This window comes from Schistocerca nitens, chromosome 12, assembly GCF_023898315.1.
Source record: "Schistocerca nitens isolate TAMUIC-IGC-003100 chromosome 12, iqSchNite1.1, whole genome shotgun sequence".
Taxonomy (NCBI): domain Eukaryota; kingdom Metazoa; phylum Arthropoda; class Insecta; order Orthoptera; family Acrididae; genus Schistocerca; species Schistocerca nitens.
In genome coordinates, this window is record NC_064625.1 from 28,467,240 (window position 1) to 28,488,809 (window position 21,570).

General features: G+C 39.5%; 2 protein-coding genes across 2 annotated transcripts in view; one reads left to right on the forward strand and one right to left on the reverse strand.

The window, feature by feature from the left end:
• The window catches only part of LOC126215179 (CDK5 regulatory subunit-associated protein 3), a 51,224-nt gene extending 46,635 nt beyond the window's left edge, over nt 1-4,589 (reverse strand). Inside the window, exons 1-2 of the mRNA XM_049941846.1 lie at nt 4,299-4,589; nt 3,946-4,120 (exon numbers count right to left, since the gene is read on the reverse strand). Coding sequence (XP_049797803.1) covers nt 3,946-4,120; nt 4,299-4,301 — 178 coding nt within the window. The 5' untranslated portion in view covers nt 4,302-4,589. The remainder of the gene's footprint in view (nt 1-3,945; nt 4,121-4,298) is intronic.
• A 254-nt stretch (nt 4,590-4,843) lies between these two features.
• On the forward strand, nt 4,844-21,349 carry LOC126215180 (guanosine-3',5'-bis(diphosphate) 3'-pyrophosphohydrolase MESH1). The gene is made up of 3 exons (XM_049941847.1): nt 4,844-5,002; nt 12,747-12,946; nt 20,613-21,349. Exons 1-3 carry the CDS (start codon nt 4,867-4,869, stop codon nt 20,838-20,840), a joined length of 564 nt encoding a protein of 187 aa, XP_049797804.1. The 5' UTR covers nt 4,844-4,866; the 3' UTR covers nt 20,841-21,349.
• The last annotated feature ends 221 nt before the right edge of the window (nt 21,350-21,570 follow it).

The following is a 21,570-nucleotide window of genomic DNA, read 5'->3' on the forward strand; positions in this document are numbered from 1 at the left end:
TTCCTTAGCAACTCACGAAAAATGCAGGGAGCTATGACTGCTACAGACCCTCCATCAAGATCTAATTTCTCGGAGTATCACACCAAAGCCCATTTTGAAATATAGATGTGGGAAGACATAATACATTGACTGCCTCTTTGAGAAATGTATGCTATCAAAATCTGGACAGTAAACCTCTTCGTGATGTGCAATGGCATTTTTGGATCGTGTATTTAGGAGCATCTCTGTAATGCTCTCACACTTATAAACAAACCAATAGGAGCTTAATGAAACATTCTGTTTCTCTTAGCATCTCGTTTGCCTCCTTTATTAAGTCTACTTCACAGTCACCCCAACATTGATGAGCATTACTCAAGAAGTCACCAAACATGATTTCTGCAAACTACTTCCTTTGGTGAGTGAATTACACTTTCTTCAGTGAGTTACTGTAAACAGGGATCAACTTACACCAATATAACTACAGTATGCATCCCTACCATCCAACAAACCATCAGAACACCCACCCCAAGAAACAATAGTTCCCCACAGGACAATCATTCCTCTCACCCTTAGCTTCCCAAACTGTAATTCATCAATTTTTACAACCTACCTAGGGCCTCTCAAAGATCTCCTAAAATTAAAAAGCTCAGTACACACCTCACGGCAAAAGGAATACTTATCCAAGACACACCTATCACTCTCACTTGTCTCACACACAAAAAACCAAATAGAAGAACAATAACACCAATGGTATGTACAAAACTACATCCTGTATGGCAAGTCTCGATTGCTCAAATCAGATAGGCCTACTAATGAACCTCCAAGCATTATCACAATGGCATCTACACTTATACAGATCCCTGGTTTGAGAAGCAGGAACTTTTGTCAATTTCATCATTTCACCACACTGGTGACACCTAACATACTCCGCAGTTAGACCATACAATGTAAAAATTTGATAGTTGCAGCCATATCCTCACCCATCACAGCCACTAACACCACATGACTATTAAATTTAACAGTCAGATCCATACCTATGAACAAATGACATACACAGAAAATCAAATCCCACAAATGAATAAATTTCAAAGTATGAACTAGCAGTTCCAAAACCAAAAACACAAGCAACCTGCAACTACCAATGCTACATAACTCACTGACAGGCCAACAACAAATACCAGCTCTGGGGGAAAAGTTCAATGATGCCTCAGCGACATCGCACAACATAACAGAGTTGTGACATGGGTGAAGGGCAACAAATGTTATCACAGCTATCTACCTATTCATTCAGAAACCATACCAGGGAGTTTTGGAAAATGTTCATAATATTATACTATTACACTAGAGCATACTTGACGAAATCATAATCATGAAGCATTTTCAAATATACAGACAGCACACTATTTGAGACTGAATTATTGTTCCTGGATTGCAGAGATCTCATTATATGAGCTGATATTCGTAATCATGTCCTTAAAGCAACGTTGAATGTGTTGTAAAGTTGGCCAATGCGTCCTGATAGCAGCATGCCTCATGTGACTAAACAACAATGATGAGTAGCCCATTTCTTTCTATCTATCTTCTTCTCTGTAGTTCACAGTTTCTCACTGTGAAAGGTTTCTCCTCTTTCATGACTGCTTTCTGCTGCCATATTTAGGTGTCATTTTGTACTCCATTTTTCTTCTGTATCTTGTAATGTTACCTTTTACCCCTCTGGTATATTCAGTCTTTTCCCCCTTCTGTCTCAGTAAAAGTACTACAATATGTACTGGAAAACAATTGCAGGTGACTCCAGTACATAGGAAGGGTAAAAGAACAGACCTGCAAACTTAAAGATCAATAACCCCAAATCTGGTTTGCTGCACAATCCTTGAACATGTTCTCAGTTCAAATTGAATAATCTTTCTTGAGACTGGGAAGCTTATGTCCACAAATCAGCATGGCTTTGGAAAGTATTGCTTATGCGAAATTCAGCTTGCCCTTTCCTCACATATATACTGTGAACTATGGCTGGAGGGTAACAGGCATACGACATATTTCTACATTTCCGGAAGACATTTGACACAGTGCCCTTTGCGGGCTGTTAATGAAGGTACAAGCATATGGAACAGGTTCACAGATATGCGAGCGGTCGAAGACTTTTGAAGTAATACGAGTGTTGCCCAGAAAGTAATGCACCACATTTTTTTTCTTCAATAATTCTTTACTGAACGTAATGAGAATTATGCACCCTATTTTTCCATGTCATCTCCATCTCGTTCTATGGCCTTCCTCCAGTGCGAAACAAGAACATGTATGCCCTGTCGGTACCAGTCCTTGTCCTGGTGGCGGAGCCAGTAATTCACCAAATGAATCACCTCCGCACCGTCCTCAAAATGTCTCCCATGAATGGCATTCTTTAATGACATGACAACATCAGCTCGCTGCAACATGTCAGGTGTGACAGCCATGGATGGTCTCCTCAACCGCTGCAAATGGTGGAGCTCCGCCAAACCACCTTCTGATGTCTTCACCCTCTGTCCCCAGTGACTAACTGTACTTCTCGATGCTTTGCACAAGCGTTTGTGAATATACCTCACAGTTTCTTTCTCTGCAGTGAGAAATTCAATGATAGCACATTGCTTGTAACATACGACACCTACAGACGCTATTTTGTTCGCATTCATAGCATTGTTTTCAGCAGAAAAAAAAAAAAAAAAACGTGGTGCACTGTCTGGGCAACACTCGTAGAACCGAGTATGTTGTCCTCAACAGTTAGTGTTCATCGGAGACGAGGGTATAATCAGGAGTGCCTCACGGAAGTGTGATAGAACCGCTGGTGTCCTCTTAATACCTACGTGATTTGGAAGACAGGGTGAACAGCAATCTGTGGTTGTTTGCTGATGATGTTGTGGTGCACGGTAAGGTGTCGAAGCTGAGTAAATGTAGGAAGATACAAAATGATTTAAACAAAATTTCTAGTGTGAATGGCAGCTAGCTCTAAATGTGGAAAAATGTAAGTTAATGCAGATGAATATGAAGAACAAGCCTGCGACATTCAGATATAGTATTACTAGTGTCCTGCATGACACATGTCAAGTCATTGTGGGAACAACACTGCAAAGCAACATTAAATGGAATGAGCATGTGAGAACTGTGATAGGGAAAGCAAATTGTCGACTTCAGTTTATTGGGAGAATTTTAACCACTCTTAAAGGAGACCACTTATAGAAAGCTAGTGCAACCAATTCTTGAGTACTGCTTGAGTGTTTGGGATGTGTACCAGGTCGGATTGAACAAAGACACTGCAGCAATTCAGAGGCGGGCTGCTACCGGTAGGTTTGAACAACATGTAAGTGTTATGGAGATGCTTCGGAAACAAAATGGTGCCGTTCTTTTCGAGAGACACTAAAGAGAAAATTTAGAGAACCAGCATTTGAAGCTGACTGCCGAATGATTTTACTGCCGCCAACATACACTGGGGGTAAGGGCCAAGAACATAATAAATTAGGGCTCGTAAAAAGAGGAATATGGACAGTCATTAAATTTCCCTTGCTCTATTTACGAGTGGAACAGGAAAGGAAATGACTAGTAGTCCCCTCCACTACGCACCATACAGTGGCTTGCAGAGTATCTATGTAGATGTAAATGTACCATGATCAGTACCACACTACTGGCTGATATTAACATACAAGTGAAGTATCGTGTGTTATTCAGGTACATATTTAGCGTCAGTCAGACATAAATTGTATCCATAATTCATTGAACATGACATGTTAAATATCTGCAACACGAAATGTAGACGTTGTTAGAAAGGCCAAATAAATCACAAGCAAATGACCGGGCCCCGTCTGATGCCTGGGATTATTCATATTAAACAATATCGAAAAGGCACGATACAGTCGTGAAAAAATGCCATGCCAGCAATGATAGTTACCAACATAAATGAAATCATGCTGTGATTGTGGGGCAAGCTGTTTCACTTACAGGATCCTGAAAGAAGTTTCGCAATTCCATCATGAACAGGCATGTCTTGAATGGCGTTGTTTATTCTTTCTCTTACAGTCAAAACATGGTTCTGCCAGTCGCGATTCACGTGTCGTCTGCTTATCATCCAGTCCAACAGTTTGTTCGTATGAATGTCAATTGGGATGTTCTGGTCCTTAATATGAAAAAGTAACAGAAAATTCAGAATAGAATTCAAAATACACATATCATATTCATAACATCTGGTAGAGTTTATTATAAACTGGCAATCTTTACAGGTAAACCGGGTCAGCTCTACGTTTCATGTGTGTTGTAAGTCAACAAACTTAAATGACAATTAAGCATCAACTCACCATTTTAGTTTACATCCAATCCACCAAACACGTAAACCTCCCACTGACAACAAACACGTTTGTCACCACCAAAGATGTAACTCAGCAACCCCCATCACATACAAGCGCAGACATCCTTTCTACGCCCATATCTCGCTGTGCGAAGGAATCCGGGGCCCCAACATGAATAGAAGTCGACAGTAGTACCGCGGAACAAAGAAGAATTGTTGAACCGTGTGCGAATGAAAGACCCTACTTACAGAGATCGTTCAGTTCAGACATTATAAGTCAAGGCATTGAGCAAACATTTTCGACCATCGTGTTGAACGTCCCGGTTCCACGCACTCGATTTGAAGAAAGATTGAGATTGATATGTTAAAAGATCCAGTGTCGTATTTTCAGTATGTATTAGCGATTATTTAAAGATACACAAAACTGTTTATCCTAAAGAGTCATCAATAAACTGTTTGAGTTTCTAGTTGGGGCAGAGTTTCTTGATTACGCAGCTGAAGTTGAAATTCGTTGGTAGAGTCTTTGGTGTTATTGTGCAGCGTCAATGTACTGTAACTGCAAATTGCATTCTTTGAACATGTCGAAGAGAGGAGAGGAAGCAAGTGGTGATGTTACCGCTAAACTTATCCAATGCACCAATTTTGCAGCGGTGAAACATAAAGACCAGAGAAGGAAAGACCCAGAAAAAACTCCGTATATCAATCATCCTGTCGGTATGAACTGTCATTATGTATTTCTCTCGCATATGTGTTTGTCGGCGTCCACACAGTACTGTTCTTACAGAATCACAACAGCAAAAGTTAAAAAGAAAAAAGGAAAAAACTAACGTTTTGAGTTACTTATATTACAGGCTCTGTTGGTCTTATGAAATAGCGTTAACTTTGTCTTAATGAGCCGAAATAATACTCTTGTCCATGAAAAATACAGTGCTCAAAACTAATAGACTCGGGAGAGTTAATTTTATTTGACTGATTATGCGCTATGCATGTTGTTTGTATATTTATTTATAGAACCGCCAGCGAAATGTAAATCTAGATCAGAAGTGGGTGAATCCACTACGCGGAAAGGCATGACTTCTGCACACCATATGCAGGAAAGGATTTTCTATGTCCTGTAGGGGCAATAACTGCCAAAGTGTTGAAACTGAGGCCACAGTTCGATGATACTGGTTCCCTAAGTATCAGTCCTTGCTAAAACATATACTAGGCCTACTACTGTATAGAGGACCGTATCTACCTCTGTATACATGTACTGCCTTATGAAGAATGTAGTCAACAATCATCAGTTGGGCAGGCCGCAGTCAGTTAATTATGTGTAATAGTGAGACAGTTGTAATGAATTTTCATACCCAACCATTTGAGATTTCACATAAATCCATTGTTTTCCCCGAGGACAATCAAGCACAAAGTATCCTGTAACAAAATTCTTTGGCATTTGGCTGCGAGACAAGCAAATGGATTAAAGATACTGAGTATGTTAGTAGTTAGCTAAGTTTAAGATACTATGGCATAAGTGTGTTACAGGCATGCACTAGTATGGAAACTGTTAAACATGCTTATATTCAGACACATCACATCCAGCAGTATTCAGTATGATTAAAGTTCAAAAGAAAGCCATTAGAATAATAAATGGAAGTAAAATAATGGTGTAAATCTACTTTGACAGAACTTTGTTTTTGCTGCTAAGCATTTGTATAAAAGAAACCATTTTAATTTAGAAAACAAATGCAGTAGATAATTTGAATGAAATTCATTTCTCAACGAACTTGTAGGGGAAAAAAAAAACCCACACACACACACACACACACACACACACACACACACACACACACACACACACACACACACACACAGAGAGAGAGAGAGAGAGAGAGAGAGAGAGAGAGAGAGAGAGTGTGTGTGTGTGTGTGTGTGTGTGTGTGTGTGTGTGTGTGTGTGTGTCATATGCACAAACTTGTCTCCCTACATTGTGCTCGGGAAAGAGCTGGCAGTCTACTGAACACTATGTAGGAAGACAAGCTTTTTGTGTGTGTGTGTGTGTGTGTGTGTGTGCGCGTACGTACGTACGTACGTACGTACACGCCCGTCCATCCTACAAGCTTGCTGAGAAAGGAATTTCATTCCAAAAGGTTGTTTGTGTACCTGTCGACGACACAGCACTTCTGCCTTTCGGTGAGTCATCCCCTTTATTCCTAAATAATTTGTTTTTCTCGACTAGAACTTTCCTTACATTATAATCTGTTTGTGTATTATTTTGTATAGTTTATTTTTTATTATTAACAGAGTCACTGTGATTGATTTATCATTCATCTGTTGTACAATGTACGTTGTGCAGAAGTTTTCAGTGGTTGGTACAATGCCTTCTATTGAGATAACATACTTAATTTTGTACAGTATTTGTTGTTGTCATCATCAGTACTAAGACTGGTTTCATGCAGCTCTCCACACTAGTTTATCTATCCTGTTCCAGACTCATCTGTGCATAAGTACTACAATATACATCAATTTGAATCTGTTTACTTTATTCACCCCTTGGTCTCCCTCTACAGGTTTTAGCCTCAACTCTTCCCTTCATTAGCAAATTGATATTTTCTTCACATCTTAGAATGAGTCCTAGCGACCAGTCCCTTCTTTTAATCAACTTGTCACACATTTTGTTTTTTTCCAAATTCACTTCTGTACCTCCTCATTAGCTATTCACTCTACCCATCTGATCTTCAGCGTTCTTCTGTAGTACTGCATTTTGAAAGCTTCTATTCTCTTCTTGTCAGAACTATTTATTGTCCACATTTCACCTGCATGCAAAATTACTCTCTACACACATACCTTCAGAAAAGACTTCCTAACACTTAAATTTATATGAGAAGTTAACAAATTTATCTTTTTCATATATGCTTTTCTCATTCCAGCCAATCTGCATTTTATATCATTTCCGCTTTGGCCATCATCAGTTATATTGCTGCCCAAATAGCAAAACTCATCTACTACTGTTGATATCTTGTTTCCTAATATAAATCCTTCAGTATGACCTGATGCACTTCAACTACACTCCATTACCCTTGTTCTACTATTGTTGATGCTCACCTTATAACCTCCTTTCAAGAAGCTGTCCATTGCGGTCAACTGCACTTCCAAGCTCTTTGCTGTCTCAGGCAGGATTAAAATGTCATCAGCAAAACTTATAATTTTATTTCTTCTCTGTGAACTTTAACTCCTTTCCTATATTTCTTCAGGCTTTGCTTTACTGCTAGCTCAACGTACAGATTAAAAACACGGGGATGGCTACAGTCGTGTCTCCCTCATTTCTCAACCACTGCTTCCATTTCATCACCTTCAGATCTTAAAATTGCAGTCTAGTGACATACAAGTTGTAAATAATGTTTCAGTCCCTTTATTTTGTCCCTGCTATTTTAGATTTTAAAGTTTTTATTGTTCTTTCATTTATTCATATACCATTTTTAATTATAAACAATTATGGAAAGGATAGATTGCGGATATAGAGAAATGTTCGATATGACTAGTTGGCTTTGACTAGTCACAGGAAACGTACGACAAGTTCCATAAGCAATATGGTGTCTATAAAATGACATTATTGGCAATATTTTCAAACAGGCTAAGGTATAAATAAATCTGCAACCACCATCAGGTTGCTTTAGTGCCACATTCGCCAATTTCGCCATCTCACAAACTGTCACCTTGCAACCTAACCTAGACCCCGGGCAAAGCTACAACAAATCGGTGTTACCACAACCAGTTTTGTTTCGTCCCCCCCCCCCCCCCCCTAACTTGGCATCACCAACTAAGAGCAAAATTGTGAATATATGCATCAAAAGGTGACATAACAGCAGCCATCGACATTGTCACTGGCCAAAGCCAACAACTCATATCGAACATTCCTCTTAACCCTAGATTGCTAATCATCATAAAGACAACACATTGAATTGCAGGCAGGCACATTGAAAAGATTCTTACACGTTTAGCTTTAGCCAGGGAATTCTTCAGAAAAGAAAAGAAAACAAAACACCAGACACATTCACACAAGCAAGCACAACTCATACACGCTTGGCCACTATATCCTTCTGGAGATAGTTGTCATGTGTGTGTGAGATGTGCTTGCTCATGGGAAAATGTGTGTTTTTTCCTTTCCTGAAGAAAACTTTAGCCAAAAGCTTATGTGTAATGGTCTTTTCGTCTTGCTTGTGTGCAACTCAACTTTGTCTTTACGGTAAGTAGCAATCTATCCTTCTCATAACATTGTTTACATTCTAAATAGATCATTTTGAAACATGAAATACCAAGCACAGATTCACTTTGCTGAAGCCTTTCTGCATTCCATCCATTTCAGATTGCAGACTACTTTGATCCCCAAGATTTAAATCTCGTTCTACACATTCTAATTCAGTGTCATTGACTTTTATTACCAGTGTGTTTCTTATTAAATTAGGAAGTTCATACACTTTTGTTTTCTGAACATTCTGATGTCATTGAGAGCATCATTGGCTTTTCTTGTCATCTGTGTTGATATTTTATCTGTGATCTGTGTGGTGGTGATGTCAACAAACAGTAATTTTTCCAAATTTTGACACACCTCAGCAAATCATTAGCAAAGATAAGGAGAAGGAGCGAGCCTGATACGAGGGTTGGAACTTAAATAGTGGCAACTATTTATTCACAACCTATACGAAAGAGGTACATGTTTGCACCTGTTACTGTCCTTCAAAGTAATCACGAGCATTGTGTAGAACCCATTGCCAGCAATGTGGAAGGCATACTATGCCGTTAGCAGAGCCTGTTCTGTTGATGGTGCAAGTGGAGCGGTCTACTGCCTGTCGAATCTCTGGAACAGTTCTAAAGCGAATGCCACGAAGTGGCTCCTTCATCTTCGGAATCACTACAGAAGCATGCTGAAGATTAGATGGGTCGATCACGTAACTAATGAGGAAGAACTGAACAGAATTGGAGAGACAAGAAATTTGTAACACAACTTGACAAAAGAAGGTATCAGTTGATAGGAACATTCTGTGACATCAAGGGATCACCATTTTAGTACTGGAGGGAAGTGTGGGGATGAAAATTGTAGAGGGAGACTGAGAGATGAATACTGTAAGCATATTCAGAAAGAAATAGGTTGCAGTTATAGTCTTCTACCAGTAATCGTTTTGAAGAATGTGAAATTCCAATTTGTTCACTTTGTTTTCCAGGTAAGACTCACACTCATACTGTGAGACACAGTCACTAATGACTACATCATTTGGATTTGCTAAAAAATGTATCCCAGGAGTAGGAGTTGGCCACCTATAAATCTTGTACCCTTCTCTTAAACTTACTTTACACGTAGTTTAACTTTCTAAGGCAAGAGACAAGTTACTGAATATTTGTTCCTGAAAAACTGACATGTTCCTGGACAAAAGTGGGCGACTTTGTATTTATGAAGATTTTTCTTGTTCCTAGTATTCCTTGAGTGACCTGAGCTCTTTATTTAAATGAGTGTATAACAAATTTCACTAAAGCATATACAGGGTGAGTCACCTAACATTACCGCTGGATATATTTTGTAAACCACATCAAATACTGACGAATCGATTCCACAGACCGAATGTGAGGAGAGGGGCTAGTGTAATTGGTTAATACAAACCATAAAAAAATGCACGGAAGTATGTTTTTTAACACAAACCTACGTTTTTTTAAATGTAACCCCGATAGTTTTGTTAGCACATCTTAACATATAAACAAACGTAAGCAGTGCCGTTTGTTGCATTGTAAAATGTTAATTACATCCGGAGATATTGTAACCTAGAGTTGACGCTTGAGTACCACTCCTCCGCTGTTCGATCGTGTGTATCGGAGAGCACCGAATTACGTAGGGATCCAAAGGGAACGGTGATGGACCTTAGGTACAGAAGAGATTGGAACAGCACATTACGTCCACATGCTAACACCTTTTTATTGGTCTTTTTCACTGACGCACATGTACATTACCATGAGGGGTGAGGTACACGTTCGACGGGCGTTTCATAGGACGTGGAGGACGCATAAATTGGCCAGCCCGTTCTCCTGATCTTACATCTCTGGACTTCTTTCTGTGGGGTACGTTAAAGGAGAATGTGTACCGTGATGTGCCTACAACCCCAGAGGATATGAAACAACGTATTGTGGCAACCTGCGGCGACATTACACCAGATGTACTGCGGCGTGTACGGCATTCATTACGCCAGAAATTGCAATTGTGTGCAGCAAATGATGGCCACCACATTGAACATCTATTGGCCTCACATGTCGGGACACACACTATTCCACTCCGTAATTGAAAACGGAAACCACGTGTGAACGTGTACCTCACCCCTCATGGTAATGTACATGTGCGTCAGTGAAAAAGACCAATAAAAAGGTGTTAGCATGTGGATGTAATGTGCTGTTCCAGTCTCTTCTGTACCTAAGGTCCATCACCGTTCCCTTTGGATCCTTACGTAATTCGGTGCTCTCCGATACACACAATCGAACAGCGGAGGAGTGGTACTCAAGCGTCAACTTTAGGTACAATATCTCCGGATGTAATTAACATTTTACAATGCAACAAATGGCACTAATTACGTATTTGTTTATATGTTAAGATGTGCTAACAAAACTAACGGGGTTCCATTTAAAAAAATGTAGGTTTGCGTTAAAAAACGTACTTCCGTGCATTTTTTTATGGTTTGTATTAACCAATTACACTAGCCCCTCTCCTCACATTCGGTCTGTGGAATCGATTCGTCAGTATTTGATGTGGTTTATGAAATATATCCAGCGGTAATGTTAGGTGACTCACCCTGTATATATTAGGAAGCAGTAGCAAGTGAAATATGACTGAAAGCAGTTACTCATTGCACCAACCAATTTCAAGCTTATAATACGTTTGTTTGTATGGCCATCTTCCGCAGCAGCTGTTAACATCTGTTATTATAGGTTATCTGTCTTGAGCTGACTGCAATCTAATTCAAAAGAATTATACTAGACACTCTTTGCTTTGTAAATAAAAGCATTTTCTGTGGTTTTTTGTAAATTGGATGCACACTTTTGTATATTTTTTTTGATTGTTTTAGGTTAAAAACAGCAGTTTCTTTATAAAGTTGGCCTGCAAGGTACTTACGGTGTTTACATAATCTGCTCCTTCCCTTCTTGCTAGCAGTGGTTCGTATCGACCGACTTCATTTCATATCTGCACTGTGCAAATTTTGGCATTTTGCATTATTTCCTGCGCTGCACTGTGCCCAGTGATGAATGAAATACATTTGAGAAACTCAATTGTAAATAGTGCAGCGCAGCAAATAACACATAATGCTGAATCCTGCCAAGTGCAGATATGAAATGAAGCCAGTAGACACCAACCACTGCTAGCAAGAAGGGAAGGAGCAGATTATGTAAAGAAACACCAAATGTACAAACATGTGTATCCAATTTACAGACTACCACAGAGATGCTTTGTAAATAAAAGTGAAACAAGTCTGGTATAATTCTTTTGAATTAGATTGCAGTCAGCTCAAGACAGATAACCTTTAATAACAGAATTTCAAGTTTCTTCAAACGTTATTGTGATTAACATGCTCAAATGCTTTTGAGAAGACATGAACAATGACAATAGTTTAAATTTTGCCATTTAAATATACATAGCTGTTGCAATCGTAGACCAGTTCCTTGCTTTAAATATTCAGAAATGTCCACATCACAAAATGAGAAAGACCTAATATCCTATGATAATATCAACAAGTAACAATTAGTCAAATTAGTAAAAACACCTGTGCATAAGAATCTGTAAGAATATGAAATGGAATGATGATGTAGCCTTCAGCTGCATGTAAAGCTGGTGTTAGAGATTGGTTTGTTGCTAGAATACTAGGAAATGAGATTGCTTTCAAAATAGTCATTTGATCTATCCTGGAATACTGTTAAAGTGTGTGTGGGACCCAAGCCAAATAGGACTAACAGGGGATATTGAAGGTATACAGAGAAGAGTAGCAATAATGGCCACAGATTTGTTTGATCAAGGGGAGAGTGTCTCAGAGATGCTGAAGAACCTGGACTGGAAAACTCTTGAAGATAGATGGGAAGTGCCCACAAGAAAGTTTACTTACGAAATTTCAAGAATTAGCTTTAAATACTGAATCTAAGAATATATTACAGCCCTCTGTTTCTCTCGTGTAGGGATCATGAGGGCAAGATTAACTGCAGAGTGTACAGAGGCATTTGAGCAGTATTCTTCCCCTGCTCCATATGTGAAGGGGTCAGGAAGAAACCTAATAATTTGTACAATGCAAAATGGTCTCTGCCATGCACTCCATAATAGTTTGCAAAGTATGGATGTAGCTGTAAATGGATAGCTAGTAGAAAACCTCTTCATATGTCTCTTAGTTTGTACATGAAAGCACATTAGAATGTGCACTACAATTGAAGCATTAAAAACTAACATTCCATATTACAGGTGTAGCATACATCTTGACACATGAAGGTAGTGTCACAGATGTGGAGGTCATTATGGCCGCTCTGCTGCATGACACCGTTGAGGATACAGACACATCATTTGAAGAAATTGAGGAGCTGTTTGGACAGAGAGTGACATCTCTTGTGCGGGAAGTCACAGACGACAAAAGCTTACCAAAGGAGGAACGAAAGAGACAGCAGGTAACATAAAGCTAATTATGTTTTGTAGAATGACCGAAGTGCTTTCTTTATATCCTGTGTAACGGAAAACCATAATGCAGTTCCTCCTTTGTCGTCACATTAATCCCAAAATGGTGGATATTGAGATAAAGGATTGTGGAATAAAACATTGGGTAAAACTGGTCAGCAGCAGAAAGACAACTGGACCAGATGAGATAACCTGTTCTGCTGAGATAAGCAGAACAACTTTCTCCCCTTCTAGCAGTATTTTATCGTAGGTCACTGGAGTAATGAAGGGAACTTAGTATTTTTTTAAAAGTGCAGGTCAGTCCTGTTTTCAAGATATGCCATCAGATAGGTGATGTGATGTTCCCCTGTGGTGGCAATTTGTCAGTGAGCTGTGATTATCAGATATTATGTAGCTCACATTTTATTTCTTGTGACTACGGATACTAAAAGGATCGGGCTGCTGTTTCAGATTCTATACGGTAAGTGCTGGAAGCCAAAAATTTAGCACAACCACCATGTGCCTAAATTAATACAGCAGTTCTCAGATATGTATCCCATATATTTTTCAACTCAGTCACAGTAGTGACAATAAATGAAATAGCCTCAGGCTGTAGTTATGGTGTTACAAATTTTATTGATAATAGATTTTGATGCCTCATATTTCATCCTGGTGCACCTGTGTACGTACTAAAAACATATATTTTTTTTTATTACATACATCAGTGCATATACAACATAATTTCTTGCAGAGTATACATTGTCAGCTAACCAGTGTACCTTTCTCAAGATTAGGTTAGAGGTCTGTGCTAAATCCTAATATAAAGGGATTATAATTAGTAATAGTGAATATCAATACTAGTTCTGTAGTATTTTCTGTCTTTAAATGTTTGTCATTACGCATTGATATTACTTAATTTCAATATGAAGTTAACCTCTATGTATTGGGAGTGCATAGCTGTTCTCTAATGTACAAAACAACTTTACAGTGTTGCCAATGACCTGTACACTGGCCACGAATAAATATTAATTGTGCAAGTACACTGAGGTACGATGATGACTAAGTATGCACCACAGGTTTACACATTTGAAATATGAAATTGTTAGTATTCACCTATAGTAATGTCAAAAGAAAACCAATCAAAAAGTTTCTGTTTGAGGGTGTTACTGCAGCATATATGCAACATGTGAAACTCTGATGTGAGTATATAAACATTGACATTTAGGCAAGGAATCAGTGTGGCATTTGTGTCATTCCAATGTGTATGCAGTAAATACAGAAACGTGAACTGTGGTGGAGTTACAACCAAATGCACATGAGCAGGACCAACATAGTGTCCTTTTCTTGCGTGCTGGAGAACAAACACCAGTAGACAGTCATCAGAGAATGAAGAATGTGCAAGGGGCAGCGTGTCTGTTGAAAACCACCATTGTGTGATGCCAACTGCGACAAGGGGTTCTGCTGCTCCACGATAATGCGCAACCCAATGTCGCAAATGTCTCAACGCAGAAGTTACGCAAACCCTAGTGGGAGACACTTGAGCACGTGCTCTACAGTCCTGCTGTCTCCTCCGTGTGATTATAACATCTGTGATCCCTTAAAAAAAAAAAAAAAAAAAAAACCTTGAAGGGTCAATGATTCCTGGAGGATGAGGATGGGCAGCAGGCAGTGACAGACTTCTTCATGCAGCATGACATCTTGTTTTACAAAATGAATATCTTCAACTTGGTCCATCGGTAGAATGATCAGGTCATTTACTTGTGGAGGTATTGCCTGATTGGCATACGGATTCTGGCCTGTACGGCCTTATAACAGAAACTTTTTGATCGCCCCTTGTATTTTCTGCCTCACGTTGTTGACATTACACATTGTTACTACTCACTTTTCTGGTGAATTGAACCTAAATGTGTTGGGAGTGTAACTACTGTATTAGAAAAACCAGGGCTGCCGCAGGTTTGGGAAATCGGGGAATATCGGGCAATTTCTGAGGTGTTGTGCATCATCACTGGCTGGGTGCAGCTGAGTACATTCCTACTGCTTCTCCCCTTCCTACCACTCCCCTCAGCTTGCAGTCAGTGCTGCCACCACTTCTTGCCATTAGCCTAGCAGCTGCCAACGAGAGGTAGGGAGGTGTGAGGAGTCGTTCGTTTGGATCTGATTCTCAGAGACTGTAGACACAGCTGCTGGAGACAGCGGTCATGTATGCACAAATTGTGTCTGAGTGAATGTGTGTGCACTCTTGTTTTCTGATAAAACCTGTGACTGAAAATACAGTTGTGAGAGTGTGACGATCATTTCTACATGCCTGTCTGTGGCTCAACAATCGTCTGTATGGTCGGTTGCTACCTATCCTCATTATTATTGATTCTCAGAGTATTTGAACTAGTTATCTGTTGCGCGGATTGATCACCGTGGTCTCATTTCATCAATGTGCTGTCTGTGGCTCGTGAAAAGCTGCCACACGAGTGGATTTCCGTGACGGCCAAAACTGCAGGCCATTTCTGTGGGTATCCGTACTGGATCGGGCCTGCTGGTCCGAAGCCATTTGGTTCCCACTAATGTGCACACCCTGCCTGTCAGATCTAGTCTTGCCGATCTGCCCACAGGCTGGGCGTAATGCAGTGGATTTTCATGATGCGTGGACCCAGGACTGTGGTGCTCCTCAGCAGGCCAGAGGCCATGGGTGATGGGTTTCAGGAATTGCAACTGTCTCACCACAAGCACGTTGTACAGTGTGGTGTATTATAGCCTTTTATTTGTTTTAGAACATTTTGGAACTTCAAAAGTAGTTTATATGGTAAAAAGTATGGACAAGAAGAAGAAGAAGAAGAAGAAGAAGAAGGCTGTGTCAGTCACTGTTGGTTTGTACCTTATGTACTCGTATAATTCTTGAAATACAAATCAGACAATACGTGTCAAATAATAGGTATAACATAGTGGGTCTAAAACTGATAATAACAAACATAGTAGAACCAACATTCTATTGGCGGTCACCTACAGTGTTGGTTTACACAATTGTTCCCCGCCTTATACACTTCTTTCAAGATGCCTTCTTTTTTCTGAGGTTGTTCCTGAAATCAGTGTATTTTAAGTCTGTCTTGCGACTCCAAAGAAATGCGTATTTTTGTCACCAAATGTGTGTTGTTTTACTGAAATAAGATAACATCAGTGGACTTAATGAAACACATATATCATTTGACTTGCTTTGACCATCTAAAAACAGTTCGTTACGAAAGACGTTGATGTTAGTATTTAAGATTTTTCCTCACATCAGGAAACACCATCTGCTAGCAACCTTTTTTAAGATATTTCCTCGTTTGCACTATTGTTTCTTGTACTGAAGCTGCGAAGACAGATTGTCAACTTATGTCTTAACTTACTCTTGTGATCTCAAAATTTGTCACGGAAAAATGCTAGAACTTGTCTGGAAATCTGAGGGAATTTCACTTGGGGAAACTTCTGGCAACCTTTAAAAACATTTATGATATTAAATCAGCCTTTATAATGGCCATGAGTAAATATTAAGACATACCTTAAGACAGGTCAACTGGATAAGTTACAACATATACTTTGCAATAAATTATTTTATGTTCTATGTGCAATAATGTATGTAATCTTAAAAAAGATTTTTATTGTGGGCACAGGTGCAACTGAGGATGAGGCTTTGAGATGATTATACACTGCAGCCTCGGGCTATTTTATTTGTTATTACTGTATGCGGCTGCATTCCCACCAATCACTATGACAGATAATGAAGATATGTCAATTAGAGTACTCTACACATTAAACAATGCTTTAGAAGAAACAGTGCAGAATTGCTTGACTCCCAATCCCAATGTAACTGTACAGTTGACAGTTCAAAATACAACAGAAAGAATCAGTTTTGGCAGATCTCTGAAAGTCTTTTGTTCATTGTGGTGTAGTCAGCATTGTCATGACACACTGTTTACTTTGTCACACCCCACTTCTCCAACGCAGGACATTGTAGCACAGTACAGATGCAATGTCTGAATGACAGAAACCTCCAACAGTTTGTGTGTCCAAACTAATTAGCTAGTAAATGGTTCCAGCTATCGCACTCATCATTAGTCATCTAGATAAATGTTGGTTAACACATTACTCTACCAGAGTGACAAGTTACACCATAATGTGCTAATTATAGGTCTCTATCAGTGTTGTTGATCTGTTGTAGAATTATGAAACCTTTTTTATGCTCACACGTTGTAAAGTTCTCAGAAAATGAAAAATCTCATCTACATAAATCGGGCTGAAGCCCTCAAACAGAGATCTTGAGAAACTCGGTTCACGCTGTTCATCCACGAGGTCCAGAGCACTGTAGAATAAGGCACTCAGTTGATGCCATGTATCTTGATTTCCAGCATTCGATATAATTCTGCATTGTCTTTTAGTGTTCAAAATATTAACTTACTGAGTATTGGACCAGGTTTGTGATTTGATACATAGTGTGTGAGACTTTTTATTGGCACTCATCATACTGTTGGTTTATACGATCCCCTTGGCTCCTTTTCCTCTTCTTTAAAATTTTGTAGCTTAGTTTTTATTAGGTTTTAGTCCACAGCTGGAATAGCATATAGAAATACTTCATCTCTTTGTATCCCCTGTTTGTTTACATTCTCATTTGTGTAATGTTTGTGGGTCAGGTACCACATGTGTTCATTGGTCCACCATTTCACCATACTTGAATCAACTGAAATTGCTGTGACATGAAAACATTAGTCTGCTTGTATGTGCTACACTGTGGAGGAAGAATCACTTGTTCTGAAAACTGCAGGTAACAGCTTGAAGATTGTGTCTCCACTAACGTGCAAGCAGGGCCTGTGAGTTTGCAGAATCAGTCGGAAGTATCCGTGGTCCAATGCTACAATCCACTCGGGTGTGGCCAGCTTATGCTAACAGAAAACTAAGTGCTGTAGAAACATTTTGTGTGCTTGCAGGAAATCAACAAACATTTGGAATACTTCTTGCAAAATCCATTACTATTCACCTTGTACATCTGTCTCTCGTCAAAATAGACCATATTTAATGCCCATAAGCTCAGATATCCTTCCTGAAATCGTGATATTTAGTACCCTGTTGTGAGAAATGAATGTCATGTATGTTACATGTGTCTATGACCTACATAAATACTATCAGGCAGTGGAGCACTTTAGAGTATATAGAAAAGTATTTCATTTTAGATTAAAATGTTGGTGGCCTTCCACATTTTAATATCAGTTAACAATGAGTACTTGCTCTGTTCATTTGTAGTATTTGCCAGGAGTGGCATGTCCGAGCAAACAACGTCGACTGTGTTCAAGAAGTATCTGCATTGTTTCTGACACTCAATTTTATGAATTACACATATGGAATGATTTGACTAATCCGTTGATGCTCATTGCATCTCATGGCATTATTTTGGATGGCAATGGAACATATGAGTAAAGCATTTATGAAATAAAGCAATCGTTCAACACTGATTATTGAAAGCAGTTACCTGAGTAGACAGAAGCGGGGAGGTGACAAGGAAAGATGCACGAAGCAATAAAAGGGTAGCAGGTAGGTCTTTCACCAGATGATTCAGTAGCCGCACAAGACAAAGAGAGTTCAGAGGGTAGAGCATATAAGGCAGAGGCGAACAAGAATTCAGATGATGAGCCAAAACCTACCACGAGTGCTACAGCCCCCAAAGCTGGCTGGCACACTTTCACCACTGCCACGTGATGCTGTCTGAGTGAAAGGTGGGGGAAGAGGGGAAAACTGCGAATGTACTGCATTTAAATAGCAGGGCAGTCTCACTGCTTGCGACTTAGTTTTATATTGCACATTTCTCAACAACACAGATAAAAAATTTAATTATTTATGGTGCTGAAAACATAATATAATTTTTATCTGGTACAAAATGTCAGCATATGGACAGATGCAGACAATTGCACTCAGGTGTAATTATGACTTATTTATGTGATTCTTCAGTTTCTCCTGGCATATTTCTTACTCGAACAGCCCACGAGTGTACTGCCGGTCCTTAGTGTCCAACAGGCACAATATTTCGGCAATCAGACATGTCGCCATCGTCAGCACACCTGACGGTGGCGGCACGTCTGATCGCCGAAATATTGTGCCCGTTGGACACTGTGGACCGGCAGTACGCCCGTGGACTGTTCGAGCATGACTTATTTAGTTTTGTAACCGAAACAGTTTTCACACGCATATGTTCCTTCCAACATTGTTGCACTTGTGCTATCTCATCATTGAGAGGTGGAAACTCTACCTGAGGAAAGTTATGTAGACGTTGTGGACAGTTTTAACATTAAAGGGATTTGTCTTCAAAATGGAAATCACCTTGCAGATCAATCAGTCACATATGCTCACACACAGGGGCATTTTCAACTGAAATGGGAATCAGTCTCGAAAACAAATGTAAGGCTGATTGACAATGACCTCAAAATGTTTAGAAAACTATCGTTGTAATTCTTTCAAAGCCACGATGAATTCTTCAGACCTCATGTTTTCTGTAACACAAGTGAGCTTAGGGAATGGGACTGTTTTTGACAGAATGTGTTCTGTCTATAATGTGAATTTCTTTTTAAACGCATCCCCATCAAATCGGAAAGAAAGTTGTTTCTCACATTGCAATGTCTTACTGTGAACAGTGTGCAGTCAAGTGCACTTAAAATGCGAGGTCTGCAATCCATTCTGGACATTCTAATTTTCATTCCTGCACTCTTCTTTCATTCCTTCAGAGCAAGTTTTAAATTGAAAAATCATTCCAGGCACACCCCCTTGACTTGACCAAGATACTTTGCAGTAATGTATAAAGTGTCCGTACGCTTTGTTCAGTTTCATTGAAAACTGTTGCAGCTGACAGTGGAATAATATGTGCAACTTCAGAAATTTTACTATTTGTAGCACCAACTTCTTCACATGTTGCATGCTAGCAAATTTAGCACAAATGGCTTCTTGATTACAGATCAGTAAATCCCATCTGTCAATCATTGTAATTACTTTCTCTTTCATTGTCAACTAAGTCTTTAAATTCTTTCTGTAGGCTATTATAAAATCATTTCACAGCGAATTTGTGGTACCCGTCATTTATGCAGAAATTCTCATCTCTCTTTTGTCATTCCCATTCATTGTTTAAGGCTTCTGGCATCACTAGATGCCTCTTTTTGTGCAAATAGCCACTGCACCTGTGACCGTCCTGAGTACCGTGTAGAAAAAGCGAAGGATAAATAGCACTGACACTACGATACTGTCAAACTGAAGAGAGTTGTGCAGACCGAAAAATACCGCACTGCAATACTCAGTGAAGTGTCATGCTGTGCCAGGTACGCCCGAGAAGGATCAAAGCCAAAGAGGCCAGGCCTCAGCCAACACAAAGCCTGCACATGTGAAGTTTGTCATGCCACGGCCAGCAGTGATATAGGAGATAGGGAGAGGGAAGGAAGGAAAGGAGAGGGAGAGTAAGGAAGAGGGTGGAAGATGTGGAGAGGGGGAGCAAGTTATTATTCAGATGAAGTTTTATGAATATATTGTAGTACATGTATTAAAATATTTTACAGTTGAATTGAATTTAAAATGTGTACCCTTCTAGGGGAAATTTTGGTGGTTTTTACCTCCTGTCAAAGTGTTAAATTTTAATTCAGTAAATTTTGACAAAATTGTTTTGCCTGGCAATTACAGGTGGTGCACGCACCGACATCTAGCCCCGGTGCAAAGTTGATCAAGCTGGCAGACAAACTATACAATCTGAGGGACCTGGAACGTGCGACGCCAGTTGGCTGGTCAGAGAAAAGGGTCCACGAGTATTTCGTGTGGTCGAGGGATGTGGTGCGGGGCCTGCGCGGCTCCAACGCTGCACTGGAGGCGGCTCTCGATAAAATATTTCGGAGCCGAGGCATCGATTTGTGATTTTCGGTGATTGCTTACAAAGTAGTCTTGTGCTTCAGTAACAGATATCGGGATTGTACTGTGACAGTGTTTCCTGGAAACCAAAGTCTCTGCTACTGAAACTGAAGCATAAAATTGGTTGTGTTGCTACTGCCATGTGTGCTGGACAAAATAGTACAAATTAACAAATAAGGCAATACTTTTCCTTTGTATGATGGTGCTGTTTCAGTGTGTGGGAATGGTTCTCCCTTCACTATGTGGTTTCTTTGTACTTGAAATACTTTACTGTGTGCATGCCGCTATTAAAACTGGAATGTCTCAGTGCAAAGCAGATTGTAATTTGTATTTATTGAGATTTCTATTTTACCAGATGTTACATAAATGAAAATACTCTGGAGTTATGTAATGAAATAATTACCAGGATGATTGGTACAATGCAGTGCTGGTGTCATTTCATAAGAAAGATAAATACATTCCTATTGTAAACATTTATAAAATGGATATTTGAATAAAACATTTTGAAATATATATACAGCAGTGACAATTTGTGACATCACTGGAAATAGCATTAATACAAATTTAGCCTCCTGAGCGAGATGACACAATAGTGCAATGTGTTTGTATTCAAGAGAATGGCGGTCTAAATCTCTAGGTTTACGTTTAAGGAAAATAAATACTATGGTCAACATTCACCATGATTTCCCTATGGACAAATATGTCAAATAATAGCAAAATAGTGAGTCTCTCTCTC

Excerpts from the sequence above, each read along its gene's own strand:
- LOC126215180 (XM_049941847.1), top strand. The coding sequence starts at position 4,867 with ATGTCGAAGAGAGGAGAGGAAGCAAGTGGTGATGTTACCGCTAAACTT. Across the intron at positions 5,003-12,746 it reads GTATATCAATCATCCTGTCG|GTGTAGCATACATCTTGACA; the intron begins GTATGAACTGTC and ends TCCATATTACAG. Across the intron at positions 12,947-20,612 it reads AGGAACGAAAGAGACAGCAG|GTGGTGCACGCACCGACATC; the intron begins GTAACATAAAGC and ends TGGCAATTACAG.